General features: G+C 45.2%; 1 protein-coding gene across 2 annotated transcripts in view; it reads left to right on the forward strand.

Annotated features, from left to right (window-relative positions):
- The window catches only part of LOC119394021 (protein UBASH3A homolog), a 57,707-nt gene extending 38,814 nt beyond the window's left edge, over window positions 1-18,893 (forward strand). For both annotated transcript variants that reach the window (XM_037661229.2, XM_037661230.2), the window contains 3 exons: window positions 870-962; window positions 5,003-5,251; window positions 13,292-18,893. In XM_037661229.2, coding sequence (XP_037517157.1) covers window positions 870-962; window positions 5,003-5,251; window positions 13,292-13,572 — 623 coding nt within the window. In that variant the 3' untranslated portion in view covers window positions 13,573-18,893. The remainder of the gene's footprint in view (window positions 1-869; window positions 963-5,002; window positions 5,252-13,291) is intronic.
- The last annotated feature ends 834 nt before the right edge of the window (window positions 18,894-19,727 follow it).

A 19,727-nucleotide genomic window follows, 5' to 3' on the forward strand; every position in this document is an offset into this window, starting at 1 on the left:
CACACAAGCCTAAAGAAAAACTTTATAAAAGACACTGAATTGTCGTTTTTAAAGTCGTCGTTGACAAAGAACAGCACCAGACAAAAGGAACGAGAAGGCAATGCAATACTGGTGCACTATCCTAGTGTGTCGATCCACAAGATTGGAATATGCCAGCATGCCAGAATTTTTACTGCTACTTTCTCCCCTTTGTGTGCCGTGCAAACAGTTGTGTACACCAAGAGAATGCATCAAAAGCAAAAAGCAAAGATTAAAGTAAACCTAGTATAACATATTTTACAGATGTTGGAGCACAGATCTTGGATTGCACCTGTGCTTAAAGTTTCAATGATATGGGTGAGGCAATCTAGTAATGCTGATTGGAAGGCAGACTGGTGCGGTGTTCATCCCGAGTGTTAGTATGTTATAACAGCAAGTTAACACCCTTAATTGTTATTCAGAGTTTTAGTGCAGGAATGGTTTTGTAAGACGGGTGTTTTCCAAATGTGTTAAACATCAAACAAGTTGACGTTCTCGTGTCTGATGCATACCCATAGCGAATCGTCGCGTAGAGTCACTTTCTAAACTTGAATAAAATCTCTGATGAAGGAAAAGTACTTCAAATTTGTTATGGAGCTTTATGCTTTATCAAGAAAATGGCGCAACAGGGAAAACGAAAAGACGTTTACCACACGAACACAAGCTTTATGCATTTTTCTATTTTGTAGATGCAATTTTCAGTCAATGCAATTACTGATGAATGTCTGAAAGGGCTATAAATTGATCTGTGGTAGTGGCTGCACTGTGCTGTTTTTTGTGAAGCATTCCGCATTCAATTAGAAAGTTTTTCTGCAATGTGAAGAACACTTGTCTTCTTTCTCTGTTTTCAGGGAATGCTATGTGTGAAAGTGGCGTCACATTCAGTCATGTGTTTTCATCTCCATCCCTGCGCTGCATACAGACGTGCACGAATATCCTGACAGGTACCTGCCCAGTTTTGTTTAGCCTCTGGCTTTTATTCGTGCAGTTTTCTCTGGCATACAAATTATTGATGTGGGGAAGGGGGGGGGGGCTGTCCTAAAGGGCGAGTAAAGAACCTCATGGTCCAAAAAAATTTGTGATGGAGAGATAACAGTGAACTTATACGATGTGAACATGCTGCTGCAAGAATTTTGCGAATAAGTGCTGTAGTAAGGAAGTCACAGGATGTAGAACAACAAGCTTCGGCTAGTTTCAGTTTCTCGCTCGGCCTTCCCACCCTCCTCAGCAGTGAAGAGGGGTGGGCATAGCCCGTTGTCGTGATTACCCCCACTTCGGCAACTCGTCAGCGATTACGTCATTGGCGCGCAGCCAACGACCGAGCAAGGCTTCCTCTATGTGTCGCTCGTTTCAGAGTGGCGCGGCAAGGAAAGCGCAGTTCCCAGTTGCTCCTTACTCGTCGAGAAATTCAGACTCCTGACATGCATTCTCAAATAGTTTTGCTGCCAGCTGAGTTTGTGTGTGTAGCTGTGGTTTAATCGTTTATAAAGTGTGGCATTCTTAACCCTTTGAGGGTCGAATTTTTTCGCGAAATCCAGTCCAAAAATGTGTAATTCTTTTATTGCTGAAATAAATTCATCAGATGATTCTATTTAAGCAAAAAATTGTCTAAAATTTTTTCTCATGACCATAAAGTGACAAAAAAATAATTTTTGTTGTTACATACACATGGTTTATTCGTAGTAAAATCAAACAAAAACCTTAAAAAACGTAACAGTTTTTTATAAATAAAAATTATGCATTGTATTAAACATAGCTCACAGACATACAAAAATAAGCGCACCAGAGCACTTTTCTGGTTATAATGTTCGTGCTCTAACACTAAAAACTTTTCAGCACGTGATAGTCTTTGAAGCATGGCTCGCCGCGCACACATTTCAGATGTCGCTCCTTGATAGTCATCGGAGTCTGAACACGTAAAAAAATCCTCGTCTGACAAACTGAAATCCAACGAATCAGATTCTGATTCGGCACTTGGGGGAATAGTTGCTCGACTCACCAGCAGCAGAGCAACCGGCGCGCGCTTCCATAGCGTAAGCGAACTGTGTCAGTGAGCGCACGGAAGAAAAATCTATGGTTGTGCGCCCGTCCGGAAAGCAAAACGAGTGAAAAAGCTACAGTAATCCTTCGTCTTATCGCCAACAAAACGTAGTTAGTTTTTCCGAGACCCCAAAACAGGAAACGCAGTCACGGCAGCGTCATTTGTGTAATTCAGCGCCGCACGGAAACGGATGTAATCGCACCCCGGGGAGCAATAAACGAGAGAGTAACAAGCGGTCACCCTTCGAGAGATTAGAAACCAAACAGCCATCAGCTTCACGGGCGCAAGAAGCGAAAACCACCCGAAGGACGAAATCGAAATCAGCCGGACTGCGTGCGTGCGTTCTGATGCGCAAGTGAAAGCCGCTGCGCCTCTTTGGAAAGAAAAAAAAAATACGGAGAGACCACGGCGCATTGCAAAAATTCCACATATTCCCGAAGTGTGGCAGCACATTCCAAGCAAGAGAAACGATCGAAGAAGGCGCGCATTTGAAACAAACTGCGCCACGGGCGCGCTCGGTTGCGGAAGCGATAGCCAGCGCGCGGCGCGCCATTTTGCGAAGCATAAAAAAAGCAACAACGAAGAGAGATCGACGCATGAAAAAAATTCCACATATTCCGGAAGCGTGGCAGCACATGCAAAGCAAGAGAAATGATCGAAAAAGGTGCGCACTTTAAACCAGCTGCATCGCGAACGCGCTCGGATGGGCAAGCGATAGCAGGTGCGCTGTTTTGGGAAGCAAAAAAAAAAATACAACGGAGAGACATCGGCGCATGAAAAAAATTCCACATATTCCCGAAGTGTGGCAGCACAGGCCAAGCAAGAGAAATTATCAAAAAAGGCGCGCCTTTTAAAAATAAACGCTATGCCGTACATGTACGATGAAAACCCTTTGGTACCAGGAAGCTTCTGCCGTACATGTATGGCAAAAACCCTGAAGGGGTTAGAGTATTCCAAGTAAATCAAAGAAGAGCTCAAGTGACCATAGAAGAATCAAGTTATGCAAAACACCATGCTAAGGGTGCTTCTTCAAGAACCCTAAATTTTTCATACTTATGTTTAATATTGGTTATGATCCATGTGTTTTGTTATAACCTCTGTGAAAGAAAGGATAATATGAAATGACTGGATTTCAACTCAATAGGGGGAGAGTGTAAGCGAGACGTCGTATTAGACTTAGTTGGCCTTGCATAATTTACAAATACAGTTGAACCCCTTTATAAGAGACACTGATATAAGAGACACGTGGGGTATAAGAGACACCAGTGAGCTACATGAAAGTAAGGGTTGATAGGAAAATGCATAACTTAGTACCCTGCTTATAAGAGACACCTCATATAACAGGCAAGAATTTCTCCCCCATGCATGCCTCTTATAAAGGGGTTCAACTGTAATGTGAAAAAGCATGTGGGATAAGAGGACAGGTTAACCACACAATGTTTTGCAGACTTTCAAATCTTTCTTATCCTGTTTGTTCTATGCTACATTTTGCAAGTGGGTGCACAGATGTGTGAGACTGCCCATCTTCTTACGCACTGAGAGGTCGTTTCCAATAATTGGCAATTCTAGTAACTCTGAGTGTCTGCCAAACATGGCCATGCCACACTGATTTAAGGAGCATTTTTTTATTATGGACTTGCATTAGGTACAAGCTAACTTGTACTCCTTTTAGTAGAAGCAATTCAGTGACATGGCACGAGGAGGGATGATGAATGTGAAGTTGAGATTTTGACGGAAACCTGTCTGCTGAGGAAGAGGCATCATGATAAAATCAAAAAAGGAATGCCTGCCATAAAAAAATATGAAAAAGACGGCTGCCCTCATGGGAAGCCTTGTTAACAGTCTGAACAAGGGACCCGAAATGTCTTTTTCGTATTCTTCTATGGTTGGTGTTCCTCTTTTGCTTTTTATCATGATAATGAATGTGCTGTGTTATTAGTCCTCGATCTTTGGCGCGTGTTTTTGTACTGTTTAGCATGTAGTTCTTTAATAACGGAGTAATAATATCACTTTCCGATCTGACTAGGCCAGTATGTCATATTAAATTTATTTAACAAGCAAGCAGCATGTAAGTAAGGCCGTGGCCTCTACATAGACTTTTCTTTTCCTTTGAAAACTTGTGTTCAATAGTTATATAATGCTTAATATTTTTAATTGGCTGTGATTAACTAATGTTCCATTGTAGCTTAACAGTTATGGTGTTGCGCTGATAAGTATGAAGGCATTAGTTTGATTCCCAGCCACAGTGGCCGCATTTCTATAAAGACCACATGCAATGCCTTGTACTTGGATTTAAATGCTCATTAAAAGGTGCCAGGTGGCTGAAATTAATCTGGTTTCTTACCGTATTTGTCCTTAGTGCCCCTTGAAAGCTATGACCACTGACAAACCTGTGTCTTTCTTGTAGCCTCGTGATTAGCTGTCATTATTCATGGTAGTGTACCACTATCCCTTAAGAGGATGGTATATAGCAGCTGCATCTTACCAGCACTTGCCTACGGAGCAAGAACCTGGAGACTTACAAAGAGGGTTCAACTTGAATTAAGGACGGCGCAGCGAGCAATGGAAAGGAAAGTGATAAGTGTAACCTTAAGGGACAAGAAGAGAGCAGAGTGGGTCAGGGAACAAACGGGGGTTAAGGACACCTTAGTCGAAATCAAGAAGAAATGGACATGGGCAGGGCATGTAGCGCGTAGGCGAGATAACCGCTGGTCATTAAGAGTAACTGACTGGATTCCAAGAGAAGGCAAAGGCACAAGAGGGAGACAGAAAGTTAGGTGAGCAGATTAGATTAAGAAGTTTGTGGATGTAACGTGGCCGCAGCAAGCAGAGGACTGGGTTGATTGGCGAAACATGGGGGAGCCTTTGCCCTGCAGTGGGCACAGTCAGGTTGATGATGATGATGATTCAGAATGACAGCTGATGCCCTTGTCTTGCGTGCAGCGTTGCACTTTGACGACATGCTCATCAACGTGGAGCCCGGGTTGTTTGAGTGGCTCGCCTGGTACCCCGAAGGCACGCCAGCGTGGATGACACCTTCCGAGCTAAAGGAGCACGGCTTCCACATCAACCTCGACTACAAACCGCTCATCGAAACCGAAGAACTGAAGCACAAGAAAGAGTCCGTCGACCAGTACTACGTGCGGAGCTACTACGTTGCTCAGAATGTCTTGAAGAGGACAGCACCTGAAGGTAAGGGTGTTGGTGCACAGATAAGGGTGAATGTAGATGTGCAGGATAAGATTAGAGGAAAAACGGGCCAAATCCTTCGTCAGGGCATTAATCCTTTTCTGCATCAGTTAAACCGGTCCTTTGCTTGCGTACATTCTTAATCACACTCAATCCTTTGCCATTGATTAGCTCACTTCCCAGCCTCACTCTATTCTTTCATATAATCACAGCTAGAATATGATCGCCTTGGATCTTGCTTTGTGCTAAAAATTACATATAATATCGTTTTCTATTCTATTGCTTGTTGGATGATCCATGAACACTTTACAAGTTTCATGTTCTTCCATGTTATGCAGGTATACAGAGTAGCACACGCACAATACAAGCAATTACTGTATATGCTTTATTTCTATTTTCTTTCTTTTTTCGTAGAATATCAGTATGCTTTTGATCATAATAGGGACTTTTAGCTTGTACGTATACTTCTTAACGTTACCGTGTTACCGCAATACCGGATTGCGTTTACCGTGTTACCGGAATGCATGTTTTAGAAAAGTTTTAGCTTGCCATACGTAAACGTTTACATACGTACGTAAACGTATACCTTTAAGTTTGCGCAAACCACTGAATAGTGATGATAACTGCATTTAGATTACATTTGATTTATATAATATTGAATTACACTGCAGCAAAATCATAAGAGAGGTTTTAAGCGTGTGCAGTATCCCGGTATATGCGAAGGGGTGTAGCAATACTGGGTTACCGGACGATGGTGTCGACATCTTGCGACGCTTCGTGCAACCAGTCATGGACACGTTTGTTTTTGCTTAGTGTCTTTGAGAAGAAAAAAAATGATTAAAAAGGTAGCTCATTCGTAATTATGCCGCTGCAAGGCATTTACATTGGGAGTAGAATGCCCGATATTTCTGCAATAACAATTTTGTGCTTGCCGGGTTCACTTTGGCCCCACTAGATGGCGCCACCTATCCAGCCTGTCAGGGGCTTTAGGCCTCTCACGTTTACGGATTCAGTATTCTGGGTCACTCTAGCCTCGGTAATCCAGCTGAAACAAGGTGAATGTGAGTGGAGCTCGCACAAATTTGGCTTATTTTGGCTCGGTGGCTGGAGTCTCCGCAAAGCGGATATCGCGAGTAGCCACGAACGAAGGTGGATTTGCGAGATTAGACCGTAAACACAAAGCCTATCCGGCGAGTAGTTTACGTTCCGTAAAAGTTTATGTTCCATAAAGGTTCGCGCATGCGCAGATTCCATCCGGTATCCGGTAACACATTAACGTAAAGAAGTATATGTACAAGCTAAAAGTCCCTAATATCCGTCTGCAAAAATGTATTCTGGCCAATCCCATTTATTCATAACCTTGATTACCTACCCAAAATCCTCACCACGAGCCCTCAAAGTGTTGTCAAGAAATACAGATGAAAGCTTACGGTTACGCATGCTATTTTAGTATGTTGCACTTGCCCTGCCACTTTCACACACTAAACAAGGACTTCAAAGTTGTACTGTGTGTCGGGTAACTGAAGATATTTAATGCTTCGTTTTATCGCACTTAAGGGGTACAGACGCAAAATTTTGCTGCTGAGATAGCCTGCGGGATCGATTCTCGTGAACTTTCATATATCATCTACCATATCTGAACCACGAATACAGCTTGGAAGGCGATTTATATGAATTTTGAACTTCGTGTGCCCAATCCAGCACTATACGCCGCACCTCGCAACATTGCCATCAAATAAAGTGACCTGAAGGTGTGCCCAAACTTCCGCGACGTCACCACTGCAGCCAAGCTCCGAGATGCCCCCAGTAAATCATGACGTCATAGTCAGCAGGCTACTATTCAGCAGCTGCTCGTGAGTCCGTGCCCGCGACAAACGTGTGGAAGCCTCAAGAAAGTCTTTACCATCAGGTGACAGTGATGACGATGACAGCAACAACATCGTGCTGCACATGCGGCAGGCAAATGTGAGCAGTCGATGCAAGCAGCACGGAAGTACATGACAGTTCTGCGTGCTGTTTCACACGCTACACAGCGTTAGCTGCACATGGCAGCTTGTCGTTTTTGGAGCAGTTCCTCCAAACCGAAACTGGGACTGGTCGGTAATAAACAGACTGTAATTAATTATCTGTCGTGTGCTGCAGCAAGCTATGTGCCGTGTTATGACTGATAGGCCTCCAGCAACATATTGCAGCCAAAAAATGACACACCAAAATTTTTGTCAGTACCCCCTGTAAAGGAGCCCAGCAACACTTTTTCAGCATGGTCAGAAAACGCTTCCGATGGGTAGTCGAGGCTCCTAAGAACTTGTGAGCCGAACATTATAGTGCAGAACGCGGCCTGGAATTCACAATTAATTCTCAGTCAGCTAGAAATCATTCCATCTTCTCCTGACAAATGATGCCATAAACCGAAATGACCTCGCCATAAACCCAGAGTCCACTGCCATTGTCCGATTTGAGCGTTGTGAGCTGCATGGTTACTGCAACCACCGCAGGATGGCTCAACATGCCCGCGTGCTCGCTCACAATCACGTTGAAGGTAAGCCGCACATTCAAAGAAAAAAAAAAAGAAAACGAAGTGCTGAAGTTTATGACGTGCGCTTCTTTCCCCCCTTGTCATCCCCCCCTCCCCCTGCCTAGCTTTCAGCATGCTCACTGGTACGAAAGGAGAGAAAAAGCACCTAAAGCGTGTGACAAATCTCTGTAACTCCGCTCGTACTTGACAGATTCTTAAAATTTTTGCAGCAGTCGATTCGCGAGGCAATAAACTCCTTGAACGAAGCCATTCAATGATTACTTGGAAAAGTGTTGCAGGGTCCCTTTATGTGATATGTGATTTATGTAATACAAATAGGTACAGGCATGTTGTCAAGTGTGCTAGAGAGGGTATATTGAATAATCATAGATACTTTTGCAGTTATAGCAATGACGATGTGCTGTCTTTTTCTCTTTGAGTGAGAAAAACGGCAATATGGAGATGGACATCGAAAGCACTTATTGCTGAATATGAGCACTTAAAACTGAAACTTTAGGGACAAAGAAAAGAAGGCTTGAAGATGACCGCACCAAAATAGACACGAGTGGAACAAGTAGTGGTGGTTGCTTTTATGTAAGGCTGGCAGGCCATTGCATTATTCAAGCATTAATTGAACATAAACTATCCCTAGCCAGCTAGCGTAACCCTTATAAGTATTCGTCACAATCACAAGTGTACGTTAAGTTTGCAGGGAGCGTGGTTCTGCTCAAACATGAGACTTAAGAAGAGCACCTTATGGTTGAGCCATGGCATATCATTAATAGCAGCAGCAGGTTCTTGAATTCGCTCTCAACTATCCAGCGTAGACTATTGTAATGTCTAAGCAGTTGTATTCCGTGAGTGCCTACTAGAAAGAAAAAAATGATAGGTGTGTCATCCTTCTGGTTAAATTTGTGTCTGTGTTCTCATGCCTACCTTTCTCTACCATGAATATTTTGGGAAATTGGATTTCTTCTGCTGTGATACCTTTCCAAGTGCACATTAAATTTTAATACTTCAGCATTGTGGCATGGCTAGATTTTCCAGAAAATCCATCTCTCACAGAATACTTGGGCCCTCACCAGAGGCATTCCAGTTTGGAGCTAGCACAGGTTTGAAAACAAAGGAAGCTGGCTAACAAAAAATGAAGAAACAACACATCACAAAAAAAGTAAAATAGAGAATAAAATAAAAGCGACGAGATGTAATATTCACAGTGATGTGATAGCTGCGCCAATTGCGCCAAACTGCGCCAAGACATGAAACCTGCTACATCCTGCTACATCTCCGCTGTTCTGCGCCAAAAGTGCACCAGACTATAAGCACACTAGCGAGAAAACATGCGCAGCGCGCCGCCGACGACAAAACGTGACACTTCAAAGCTACCGCGCGGCAGGATTTTCATGCCTACGATCGAGAGGAATGGGTTCGTGCATCATGTTTCGCGGCACGCCGCCCGGCGCTTTGACCTGACCTGTCGCTAGGTTTTTCCCTCTTGGGAAAAACCTAGGGACCTTAACCTGACCGGATGCTGATGGCGAGGCTCGTTCAGGGCTGGTTTGGCTTGCTTGGGCTTTTGGGCGCCGGATTTCGACTATTTCTTACGTTTGTACGGTTGACAGGAAAATCTCCCGGAAATCAAAATTTCTGTGCGTGATCTAGCCACATTGGCAAAAATCCAACCCAATCTGATCCAGGCTTTTTGCGAACCCATCGCATATATCATTTAAGTAAACCAATTTAGGAGGCGTTGATGTAGACTTAACCGGCTGATACGAATTCGTGAAATTCCCCAGCCGAATTCTACTGTGTCGAATGGGCCGAAATTCGGATGTTCCGAACACTTTTCCGCGTCGCGGCGGGTGATACGAACTTTGGTACCGAATCCGTTGAGCGACGGCCGAGAGCAGAATGCTGGAAGCTTCCGAAGTACGCGCGCGGACAGCGCGTTAAAGGACTAGGTTGGTCACAACTGTCAGAACTAGACGTTGGTCACAACTGTGGTTATTGTTTGCCACAACCGCTGTGGAAGAAACCGCGGTCGTTCTTGACGCTGTTGACATGAGCATGTATGGCGACGACGAAACTGACGGAACTCGGAAAGTGCACGCGCGTCCTACGCCCACCCAGTCAAAGCGACGCTGCTATCCGCAAGCGCTGCGGACAAAACCGTGGCAGATGCGATTATAGATAGCGACAAACGACGTAGTTTTGAAGGCACGTGCGCAGCAAGCGCCGGTGGATTGAAAACGGAACTACCGTTTGCCGCAACCGCCGCGCACGAAACCACAGTCGCTATCAACGGGATAATTGATGGCGATTACGAGCTCCGAAGGTGCGCGGTTAACGCAGCGGTAGATTAAAGGCAATATAGTCGTAAAAAAAAGGCACGAAGCTTTTCGGCGTTCATGTCGATCTTCGCTTGTCACTATGGTGGAGGGGACTTTGGCACATAGTTTTCAGTTGGCTTCAAGCGAAGCTTTGACGCGCGCTTTCGCGGCTTGGTCCGTCCACGTGGGACACGCCTGAACGGCATACGCGCAGAAAGGCATACGCGAATTTTTTTGACAGCAATAAATGTTTTGTGCATATATCGTGGTTTGAAAACAGATTTTGCTAGTTTTTTTATTTGACGAAATTACGGGCGATACGAATATTGTCGCTCCCCCTTCAGATTCGTGTCACCGAGGTTCTACTGTAGCTGGGCAACACCCTACATGCGTTGTTTGTTTGGCCACTCTATGCCATTATAAGACCGCAACGCCAACGTTCGCGCTTACGGGGCTGCTCGGTGTTATGTTCGGGGCTGTTCGGTGATTCAGTAGTGTTATGCAACACCCATTATTGGACAGAACTTCTTATTTCAACAGAGTTCCTTATTTGACTGTTTTTTGCTTCAAACGGTCCATTTTTCCACTAGGCATTGAGCATTTAGCTGCTTCAAAAGTTGTTTTCCCTGCTCGAAAACGTGTTTTTAGCTGCTCCAAAAGCCCCTTTTCCTGCTCCAAAACGCACTTTTTGCTGCTCCAAAAACCTGCTCCAAAACAGTTTCAGTCAATCACATCACTGTATTCAGAAATTGAATATGACGTGGCTTCTTACGTCACTGTGCCACAACTTCCAGCAAGTCTGCATATAGTATTTATTTTTTTCATAACTATGTTACTACAAAATATGCAAACATACAGTCAAATCCCTCTGCAACGAAATTGACGGGACGCGCGAAAAAGTTCGTTGTCGCGGAATTTCGTTGCAGTGAAATTTCATCTGCAAACCACAAAAGTTAGGAAGATCTGATGATTATGACTCGTCCTTTGGTCCCGGCAAGCCCATGCATTGTCTTTTGCATTTAATTCTTGCTAACTCGGATGTACTTGGTCGCACACTGTGTGTATTTTCTCGCGTATAACACGCGCAAAATATACAGAAAATTTAGCTCTAAACTCGGGGGTGCGGGTTGTACGCGAATTTTGGTGCGCAAATTGGCTTCACGGCAATGCAAGGAAGGCGGCTTTGCGTCAATACGCGAGTTATACACGTGGGTTATACACAAGCAAATATGATATGCAGGCTACCCTCGAAGCGTGCCGAGCACGCAGCGCCATGAAGGACCGTGCCAAAGTTCGCTAGAGGCTAATTGAAAACAAAGTGCCGACGCTGCCGACGCTCCACACTACCACAGTCATAAGCGAGCGAAAGGAAAGCCGAAACGCTTCGTGCTGTTTTAAGACTTGACTGCCTTTAATCTTTCTTCCGGTGTGTTAGCTGCGTACTTGAGCATATTCGCCATCGATGATCGCGACGATAGCGACCTGCGGTTTTCTGCGCAGCGGTTGCGGCAAACGGTAGTTGCATTTTCAATCTCCGCACGCTGGCCGTGCGCATGCCTTCAGAACTGCATCGTTGCTATCTGTGATTGCGTCTACCGTGGTTTTGACCGGAGCATTGCTTTGAGTCGGTGCGCGCAGTTTCATGGTCGCCCATGATCGCGTCAACACGACCACATTTGTGTTCGCAGCGGTTGCGGCAGAATGTAGTTACGCTTGGACTAAGTGCGCGCTGGCCGCGCGTGTGTTTTCAAAACGCCGTGGATATCATTCACGATCACAGGGCTTGTGACGACGAGCAGTAGTCTTGTTTTGAGTGCTACTTCAATAACATGGCGGGAGTTCTTGAAGAACGATTCTTCCGTGGCCCACACGCGTATCAAACCCGCTGGCAGCATCATGGCGGATGGACGATCTGTCACCGAGCATCTCAATGGCAAGAAATTTACCAGGATGCGCGTATGGTGGCAGAAAGCATGTCTCCGATGATGACACGGGTCTTGCGATGCGGCCGCACGGCTTTGGCAACGAGAAATTGCCGAGTTTCTAGCGGAATTTCGCGGCAATCCTAGGCAAGATCCTTTTCCTTATGTGGTGGGACTCACGAAAACTTCGTTCAAGCGGAATTACCCAGAAAAAGTATTCGTTATGACGAGGCATTTTTCGCATTGTTTTCTATGGGCGGCTGACGGGGAATCGAAAATTATTCGTTGTGGCAGAAATTTCGTTGTAGCGGTATTTGTTATAGCGGGATTTGACTGTACTGTTAACCATAGTGCACAGTACTCACAGATTGAAACACGAAAATTTAGGGCTAAGTAATGCTCGTACTTTTAGATGCGTAGCAGCTCTTCGACTAGCCTGTCTTAACGCTGTCCTTCCGTCCGCACAAACGCGAGGCAACGCGCTTCCCTCGGCGCAGGTGTTGGAGTGGTGCCAAGTAGGTCACACCGCAGCTGGGCGTTGACGTCACGCACCCCTCGCACGCTTCCCTCGCAGGTGCGTGCGTACGTCACTCTCTCCCTCACCCGCCGGAGCACCGCAGCTGCCGGCTCCAACGCCCGCTCGCCTCCCGTGTCTGCGTTTCAAACAAACGTTTACACCAGTAAACGCTACACCGAGTTTCGCTTCAAACGAATCTTCCAGCGCTCACCGCAGCACCCGCATTAGCGCCGTTCTGCCCGTGACGCCACCCGTGCGCAACGCCGCTGCTTCGCATCCCATCAGCATTTCCTTCGGGAAGATGGTCCAATTTTCTTTTCATGCATCCGCAATATGTGTCATGTCAACGTAATTTTGACTCAAAGCGCTTGCATCAGAGCCAACATTACCTTTAGTGGCCAGATTTACAGTGACATGATGCATTCTAAAAAGACAGGGTGTGCAAACACGGACACAAGAAAGAAGTCACGACACCACAAACGCCAACTAACAACTCTGTCGTGGTGTCATGACTTCTTTCTTGTGTCCATGTCTACACGCGCTTTCTTTTTAGAATGAATACTTACCAACTAGCTCAGCTCTCTGTTATTCTAAGACATGATGCAGTTATCATAATTGTTCCCAGCAGTCATTATGCTAAAGAAAATGATGTCACGTTTGAATTCATGAGGACTGTACATTATGCCTGCTGCATTAATGAACTGTTTAACGCCTGCAAAGTTTTTTTTTTGGTGTTGTTTCGATGTCATGGTGCTACAGGTGGAAATGTGCTGCTTGTTGGCCATGCGGCAACCCTGGAGACGTGCACTCGCCAGCTGACGGGCCGTAAGCCTCGGTCGGCCACGGAGCTCGTACAGCTGGTGCACAAGATCCCATACTGCGGCCTGTGCGTGGCCCAGGAGGTTCCGAGCTGTGGACCCCAGGTCACTGCAGAGGGTACGGCCGGGAGCACCGGATGGGCACTGGTGGCGCCACCTATCCCTCCTCTGACCCACAGTGCCAACACCCGTTTCGATTGGCGCTGCATGCTTTCGACGTGATCGAGCGAGGCTGACAGGTAGTTTCGGAGCAAAATGTCAGCCTCGCAGGCAGATTCATTCACCAATTGCGCGGTGGAGGAGCGCTACCGACGCGGAGTGTTCAGGGCCAGTTTGCAAATGGCAAGATGCAATGGCAACACATTTTTACCATTTGCCATTTGCAAACGGTCGTCGCACCGGCGCACTAATGTGTAAATCATCGGAAGGGGCTGATGTCAACAACTCTGTTTTCGGAGCAGCAGTGCACACCAACCTAAACTGATACTGAATCCCACTGGCCAGTCTGAAGGCACTACTTTCTTACGTCCGGATTTAACATATCAGCATCTGCCGGAGAATACGTACAATTCGAAAAGAAAAGGATACACACATGCAGCAGTGACAATAGCCTTCCCCTCTCTTCATAGTTACATTGTGCTGTTATAACACTGTAACCACCATGTGATGCAAACAAATCTGAGCCACTTATGCTGCCGTATCAAAACAGCAAAACGAAATGCACTATGCATCACAGCTGAGGTCACGTCACAGAGTGGGTGCAGAAACACCTGTGCAGTTAGGTTTTAGTGATTGTTAAACAACCCTAGATGGAAAATGTTAACCCTGTGTCCTCCACTCTGGTGTGCTTCATAATCATATCATACTTCTGGCACATAAAACTCTGGAATTCAACTTTTGTTAATTTGCTCTGCCATGGCTGCATAAGGAACCTGCTGCAGACTGACCAGTGAAATTGATAACACTGTTACCACAGGCGCACTCCAGTCATTGAAGGCCATTGATAAACTTAACACATTATAAGCGGTATTCACACGGAGGACAAATCCTCGGGGGATAAAGGCAGAGCATAGTGACGTCATCTCCCGAGGAGAATTCCCCACAAATATGCCACGCTCACACGGACGAGGCGAATGGAGGGGAGACCAGTGTTGCCAGACTACTCTGGTGGCTTGTACCGCCCGTTTCACCAGCTGCTGACGACGAGCTGCAGATGACCAGCTGCACACTGGACACCCACTGCCGCTCTCTGCAGGAGCAAGTGCAACAATGTGGCCCAACAAGAGCCCAAAATTCCGCTATATCCCCTACAGTCAAGGGATCATTTGTCCTGTCGGGAAAAGGAAGGTCCTCATGTCCTCCAAAGAGGCGCGAGGGGGTGTCACGCCCACTCACTAATCCGTGACATTGCAGTCACGTGGTCCGCAATCCCCCCGTGTCCTCCGCGAATTTCTCCCTCGTGTGAATACCCCTATAAGGACAATGAGTGGAACAACCACTGCTTGGCGGGGCTGTAGGAACAGCTTGTGTATGATATAACTTCATCTGCACACTATTGGTGCTGCACGATCACAACTGTGTCTGATTTGCTTAGAAACGCTGAATAATTTAATGATAGCGATATCGCTCAATGTTAGTCTACACATGTGATAAGTGTAAGGTGACTAATAGTAACCCTAGCTTTGCTCTGAGTGCAAAGCCGCTTCAGAACACAGAGATTTTAACATACATTTGTTTTCTGGAGGTTGCATGCTTGTAAAAGCGAAGTTTTTGTGCTTTTGCTGACACAGCGTTGGGTACTGAAATGCCCGTTTCTGTGTTGACAGCGTGGCACCGCATACATGCTTTCGTTAAAAATGGCCCCTACGCTTCTTTTAAGCGGCATTGATGTGGAGTTTTCGACGTTTCATTTTTTGCTTCGACGAAAGGTCCTGCACTTCGAAGTCCTATAAAAAGTATGAGTATAATTATTTACGATTATCTTTTCTACATCTCGCTTTGGTTTTGTCTCCCAAAAAGCACATGTGCCGTTGACGCAGAAGAGGTTGCGTGAAAGTATTTACTAAAGATCACCCTCGTGTAAGGCCTGCAGCTTCACGTAAAGCACAAGAACTTTGAAATGATGATTGACTAAACGTCATGTGGATAGAATGGTTAGAAGGCTGGAGCTTCATGTGCACTGGCTGCGCTCGTATGACTGCAAACTATAGGCAGCTCCTGGATGCACATTTGCAAGAGAACAAGTGCCAATAATGTTCTTGCGATTGTCAAGCTAGCTACTGCCCAAGGATTTCCTTAAACAGACGTACAATGAATCTGCTGAAACGACGAGCTTTACAAAACTAAGGTTTCCTGTGCTCAAAAGATTTTTGTGCTGTTTTCTCATAGAGATGTAGAAGATCGCATGAAGATGCAGCTGCCGTAGTGGGAAAACGAGGGTTTGTAACTGCAGAGTGATCTTTTTCGGAGGTCTCCGCTTTCTTGTACATTTAGCATGAAAGTTCTGGGGTCATATATGAACAGCACGGTGATGTCCACTGTTATAGCAGGGAGTATGTGGCCACATGGCTCAAAAACTTTTTTTAATCACGTGAGCTGCAGTTTAGAGCAGAAGCAGTAGCAGTGCACAACACCGGCACCTCAGTTAGAATTTTCGTCACCTGCTAATCCGCGGCCGATCCACAGTTTAGATGTACGCAGCCAATCCATATCTTCAAAACTTGCTACGAAGGTGAACTTTATTTTTCCCACGCATGCAGTCAAATGTTCACAAGTGGACCGCACTGTGCAGTGGCACCCGGAGGAAAGGGAACACCTTCATTGAATGATGTTTACTACAGAAGTTCAAATTAGAGATCAAGGACTTGCTGATGTATGTAGTGTTGGCCTGAAGGTCATCGTAAAAGTTCCCTGCTTTTTTTTATTTCAGTACAAAGCCCTGTCAAATTTGTGCAGTGCTTATGGCTATCTGCTACTGTGCACGTTGTCTTGAGGCTGTGGTGCCTCCGTCATCAAGGCGGCAAAATTCCAAAAATGCTTGCTTGCCTAGATTCGTGCGTGCATCAGAAAATGCCAGATGGCCCATATTGCTCCAAAAAAGCTCTTGTTATGACACTTCTTGCTTTGGGACATTAAACCTTGTAAATCAGTTAAAGTCGAAAATTGCAGAAAGGATGTTCCCTTTCGTCGTGTCCACCATGTACCTATATACATAGTCGTACTACTGCAGGCCGTGAAAGCTAGGTGAGTTACGTGTTCAGAGTCTGGTTGCACATGGGGGCCACTGAGATGTTTTGATGGCTAATGTGGGTGCCAGAAGTTTGTCGCATTGTCTGACAGCTAACAACCCAATCAGGGTAGTTACTGGCAGGTGATAAGTGTGTGTCAGCCTGTGGCAACGAAAAGGAGAAGTGATGGTGTTCACATATTTCTACATGTTGGAGCAACTAAGGCACTCCTTTGTTTGGTCAAGCCTAATTTCATAATTTTCGACCAGAACTACCTTGCCTCCTCGATGCTGCTTGTGATAGCGAGCACCACAGATTGAAGCCAGGCCCACCGACGTTAACTTTCTGAAACGCTGTACTTGGCCACAAGGCTGTAATTTTACCCGATTTTCCAGATTTTTTTGTTTTTTTTTAACCTCAGACCGATGTTTCGCAAGGAGTATATTGATTGGAAATGCAATGATGCAGGGAGAAAACTATGTAGCAAAGTCAGTGTTTAAAGTCATTGACAGAGGAGACAAAATTTTGACGTGTCGCAATGCGTGCGAAATGAAACACTGAAAAGAAAGGGATGGACCACTGTGCACAACAGCTTTGCTGTTGATCCCCTTCTTTTATTTGTTCTCTTTGGTGCCCATTAAACCACGATGAACCTATGCCAGCTAGCCTGAACGTCAGTTCTTCATTACAGAGACATTGTTTGTTCTTGTGTGTGTGCCGTTGAAACACAGTTGTTGTCAGTTCCAAACACGGTGGTGTGCAGAAACATGGTTTTACCTGCAGACGAAAGTTTCTTTTATGGTTGGTGGACCGTTGAAGTTTCATGATAGACTGTCACAGTTTGCCAACAGCTGCACTGCTGCTGCTGTCATCATATTTGTGGTTATGCTTTACAATTTTAGACTACTATGCTTCTTTATTTATGATCTAAGCAATACAGAATGGATCGAGCTGATAATAAAAAAAATTGGAAGACATGGATTCACCCTGAATCATCAAATAAATTCCCTTGATTACAGAGTGATTCAAAACATGCTCCAATTCACCTTTAATTTCAGCACCGATCCAACAGAGTAGGGCTTGTTTGGCTAACAGCGGTGACAGTTTCTCACAGTAGCGTGCCGCCGTTTGTTTCGTGCACAGTATGTGTGAAGAGGATAATCAGTGCCCACAAGTGTTTCGTGTAATGAGGGTGGACTGATTGCTTGCGTTATGTCACACACTGGTGTGACGATTTAACGTTTCGCAGGTTTTTCATTTGTGTTTGTTGATTTACAATGCAGCGCATGTGTCACTAACTAAATGGCTCCGCAGGCACTTGCAGTGACAAACTGTCGTTCGAAAAACACGTGGAGCTAGGGTGCCCATTTTCTTGGTCGAGTGAATAAATGAGCTGACACCATCGGCCTACATGTGCACTATGCACCACAAAGCTAGGCTGAAACTTTCAGCTGACCCTTCAGGCGTTCTCTTGGCTTGGAAATGGCTATTGTTTCACTTGATTGTTAGCACAATAGAACCCTGCGGCCGCATTCACCGAGTGAGGAAAGGAAAGTACGAGGGATCCCCTTCTGCTGATACCGTGAGTGAGAATCCAGCTGATATCACACGAACAAAATCATCAGAGGAAGGCACGCAAATGTGGAGTTTGGTACGTAGTTGGAATCCGGTAATGCGATGCACGAGCTTACACTTCGTTGTCATAGCTACCTGTGGCTATGGGGCAGCAGAATTTCGTTTGCTACCTTTTTTGGCCGCCACTCAGGCCGAAAATTGAGCTCCTAGTTGGAAGCATCTGCGACATTTTCTCGCTGTGTCGAGGATGGGCTTTTCTAAACCCGAACATTTCTTGCTTTGTGGTCACACACCTTGCCATTTTATCTCCAGTGCGTGAGGTCAGCTTAGAGTTGTCAATGTGTGAGCATTGTTTTGTTTGCAGCGTGCTTTTGTGACAAAACTGTGCCATCAGGCGAAAGTTTCCTTCGCTTCATTTAGGGACCTCTCGCTATTTAACGGGGGTTTGGTAGTTGTAGTCTGGTTGTTTTCTTCTAAGAGGACGTACCTTCAATGAATTACGAATTGCTGTTGTCTCTGTTTTCCCTTGGTGTGTTGCCCATCGTTAATTTATTTTTGTGTAAATACACATCTTGTGCCGTGTGTGCCGAAGACCTTGTGTACAGATTGTAGAGGTGTAAAATGAAAGATTGTTTTCGGGCAAAGGGCAACTTACAAATCACATATTTGAAATTCTATGTGTGCAACTTGAAAAAAAAAAAAAAGCAAGACATTTTGCCATTAAATTATTTCTTGTTATCATGGCTTGTTTGTTTTAATTCTGCGCTGTTCAAGCGACATTTGGTGGCAGATTCGTGTGCAGTCAATAGGTGCGTTCTGGGTGTAATCAGCTTGAAGAACCGAATTCTTTCGCCAGTGCATGCTGTTCTCGAGCTATTACTGCACTGTTGTTTGTGCATAGAAATGGAACAGTGTTCATTTTTGCGAAAATGCAGTTAGAACACTGTAAGCATCTTGTATTGAATGGCTACAATGCTAGCTATAGTACCTATGGTACATGCCTTGCATCAGTCGAGAGCAGGTGGAAGTGACGGTATGTAGGTGTATTTGACGTGAGCACTTGCTCTGTGTGTTCTAAGGAACAGTGCTACGCTCTGCTACTCTGCATAGTTCCTATGCAGCCTACTAGAACCAGCATCTATAGCCTTTTTTTTTCCTCGGTAGCAGTCGCATAGTGCCAATTTGCTGTAAGATTAGATTATTTGAAAATTAAGCCCCGCAGCTAACTTGCAGGGTAAATTCCAGGGCATTTGCATATTTGGTGAGGATGCCATTAGCAAGCAGTATAGACCATTGCTTGAAAATAGAGAAACTTTTTCCAAAGAAGTACCTAATGCCGAACATATTTTGTCTAATAGTATCGCTAAATTTTCCAGGAATGGCTATATTCCTGTGTTGAATGGCATGCTTGCTAGCTGCCAATGATTATTTCGTAGAGCGAAATTGTTGCAAATAAAATGCCCTGGTATCTGCTGATGCGAAAGAAATGAGAGGCTTATTTCTCAACAAAACCTCTTCGCCAGTCTTTTTTTTTTTTCATGCACTTTCCCAACAGAAAGATGACTTCTATGTTGT

The sequence above is a fragment of the Rhipicephalus sanguineus genome, chromosome 5 (assembly GCF_013339695.2).
Source record: "Rhipicephalus sanguineus isolate Rsan-2018 chromosome 5, BIME_Rsan_1.4, whole genome shotgun sequence".
Lineage (NCBI taxonomy): Eukaryota > Metazoa > Arthropoda > Arachnida > Ixodida > Ixodidae > Rhipicephalus > Rhipicephalus sanguineus.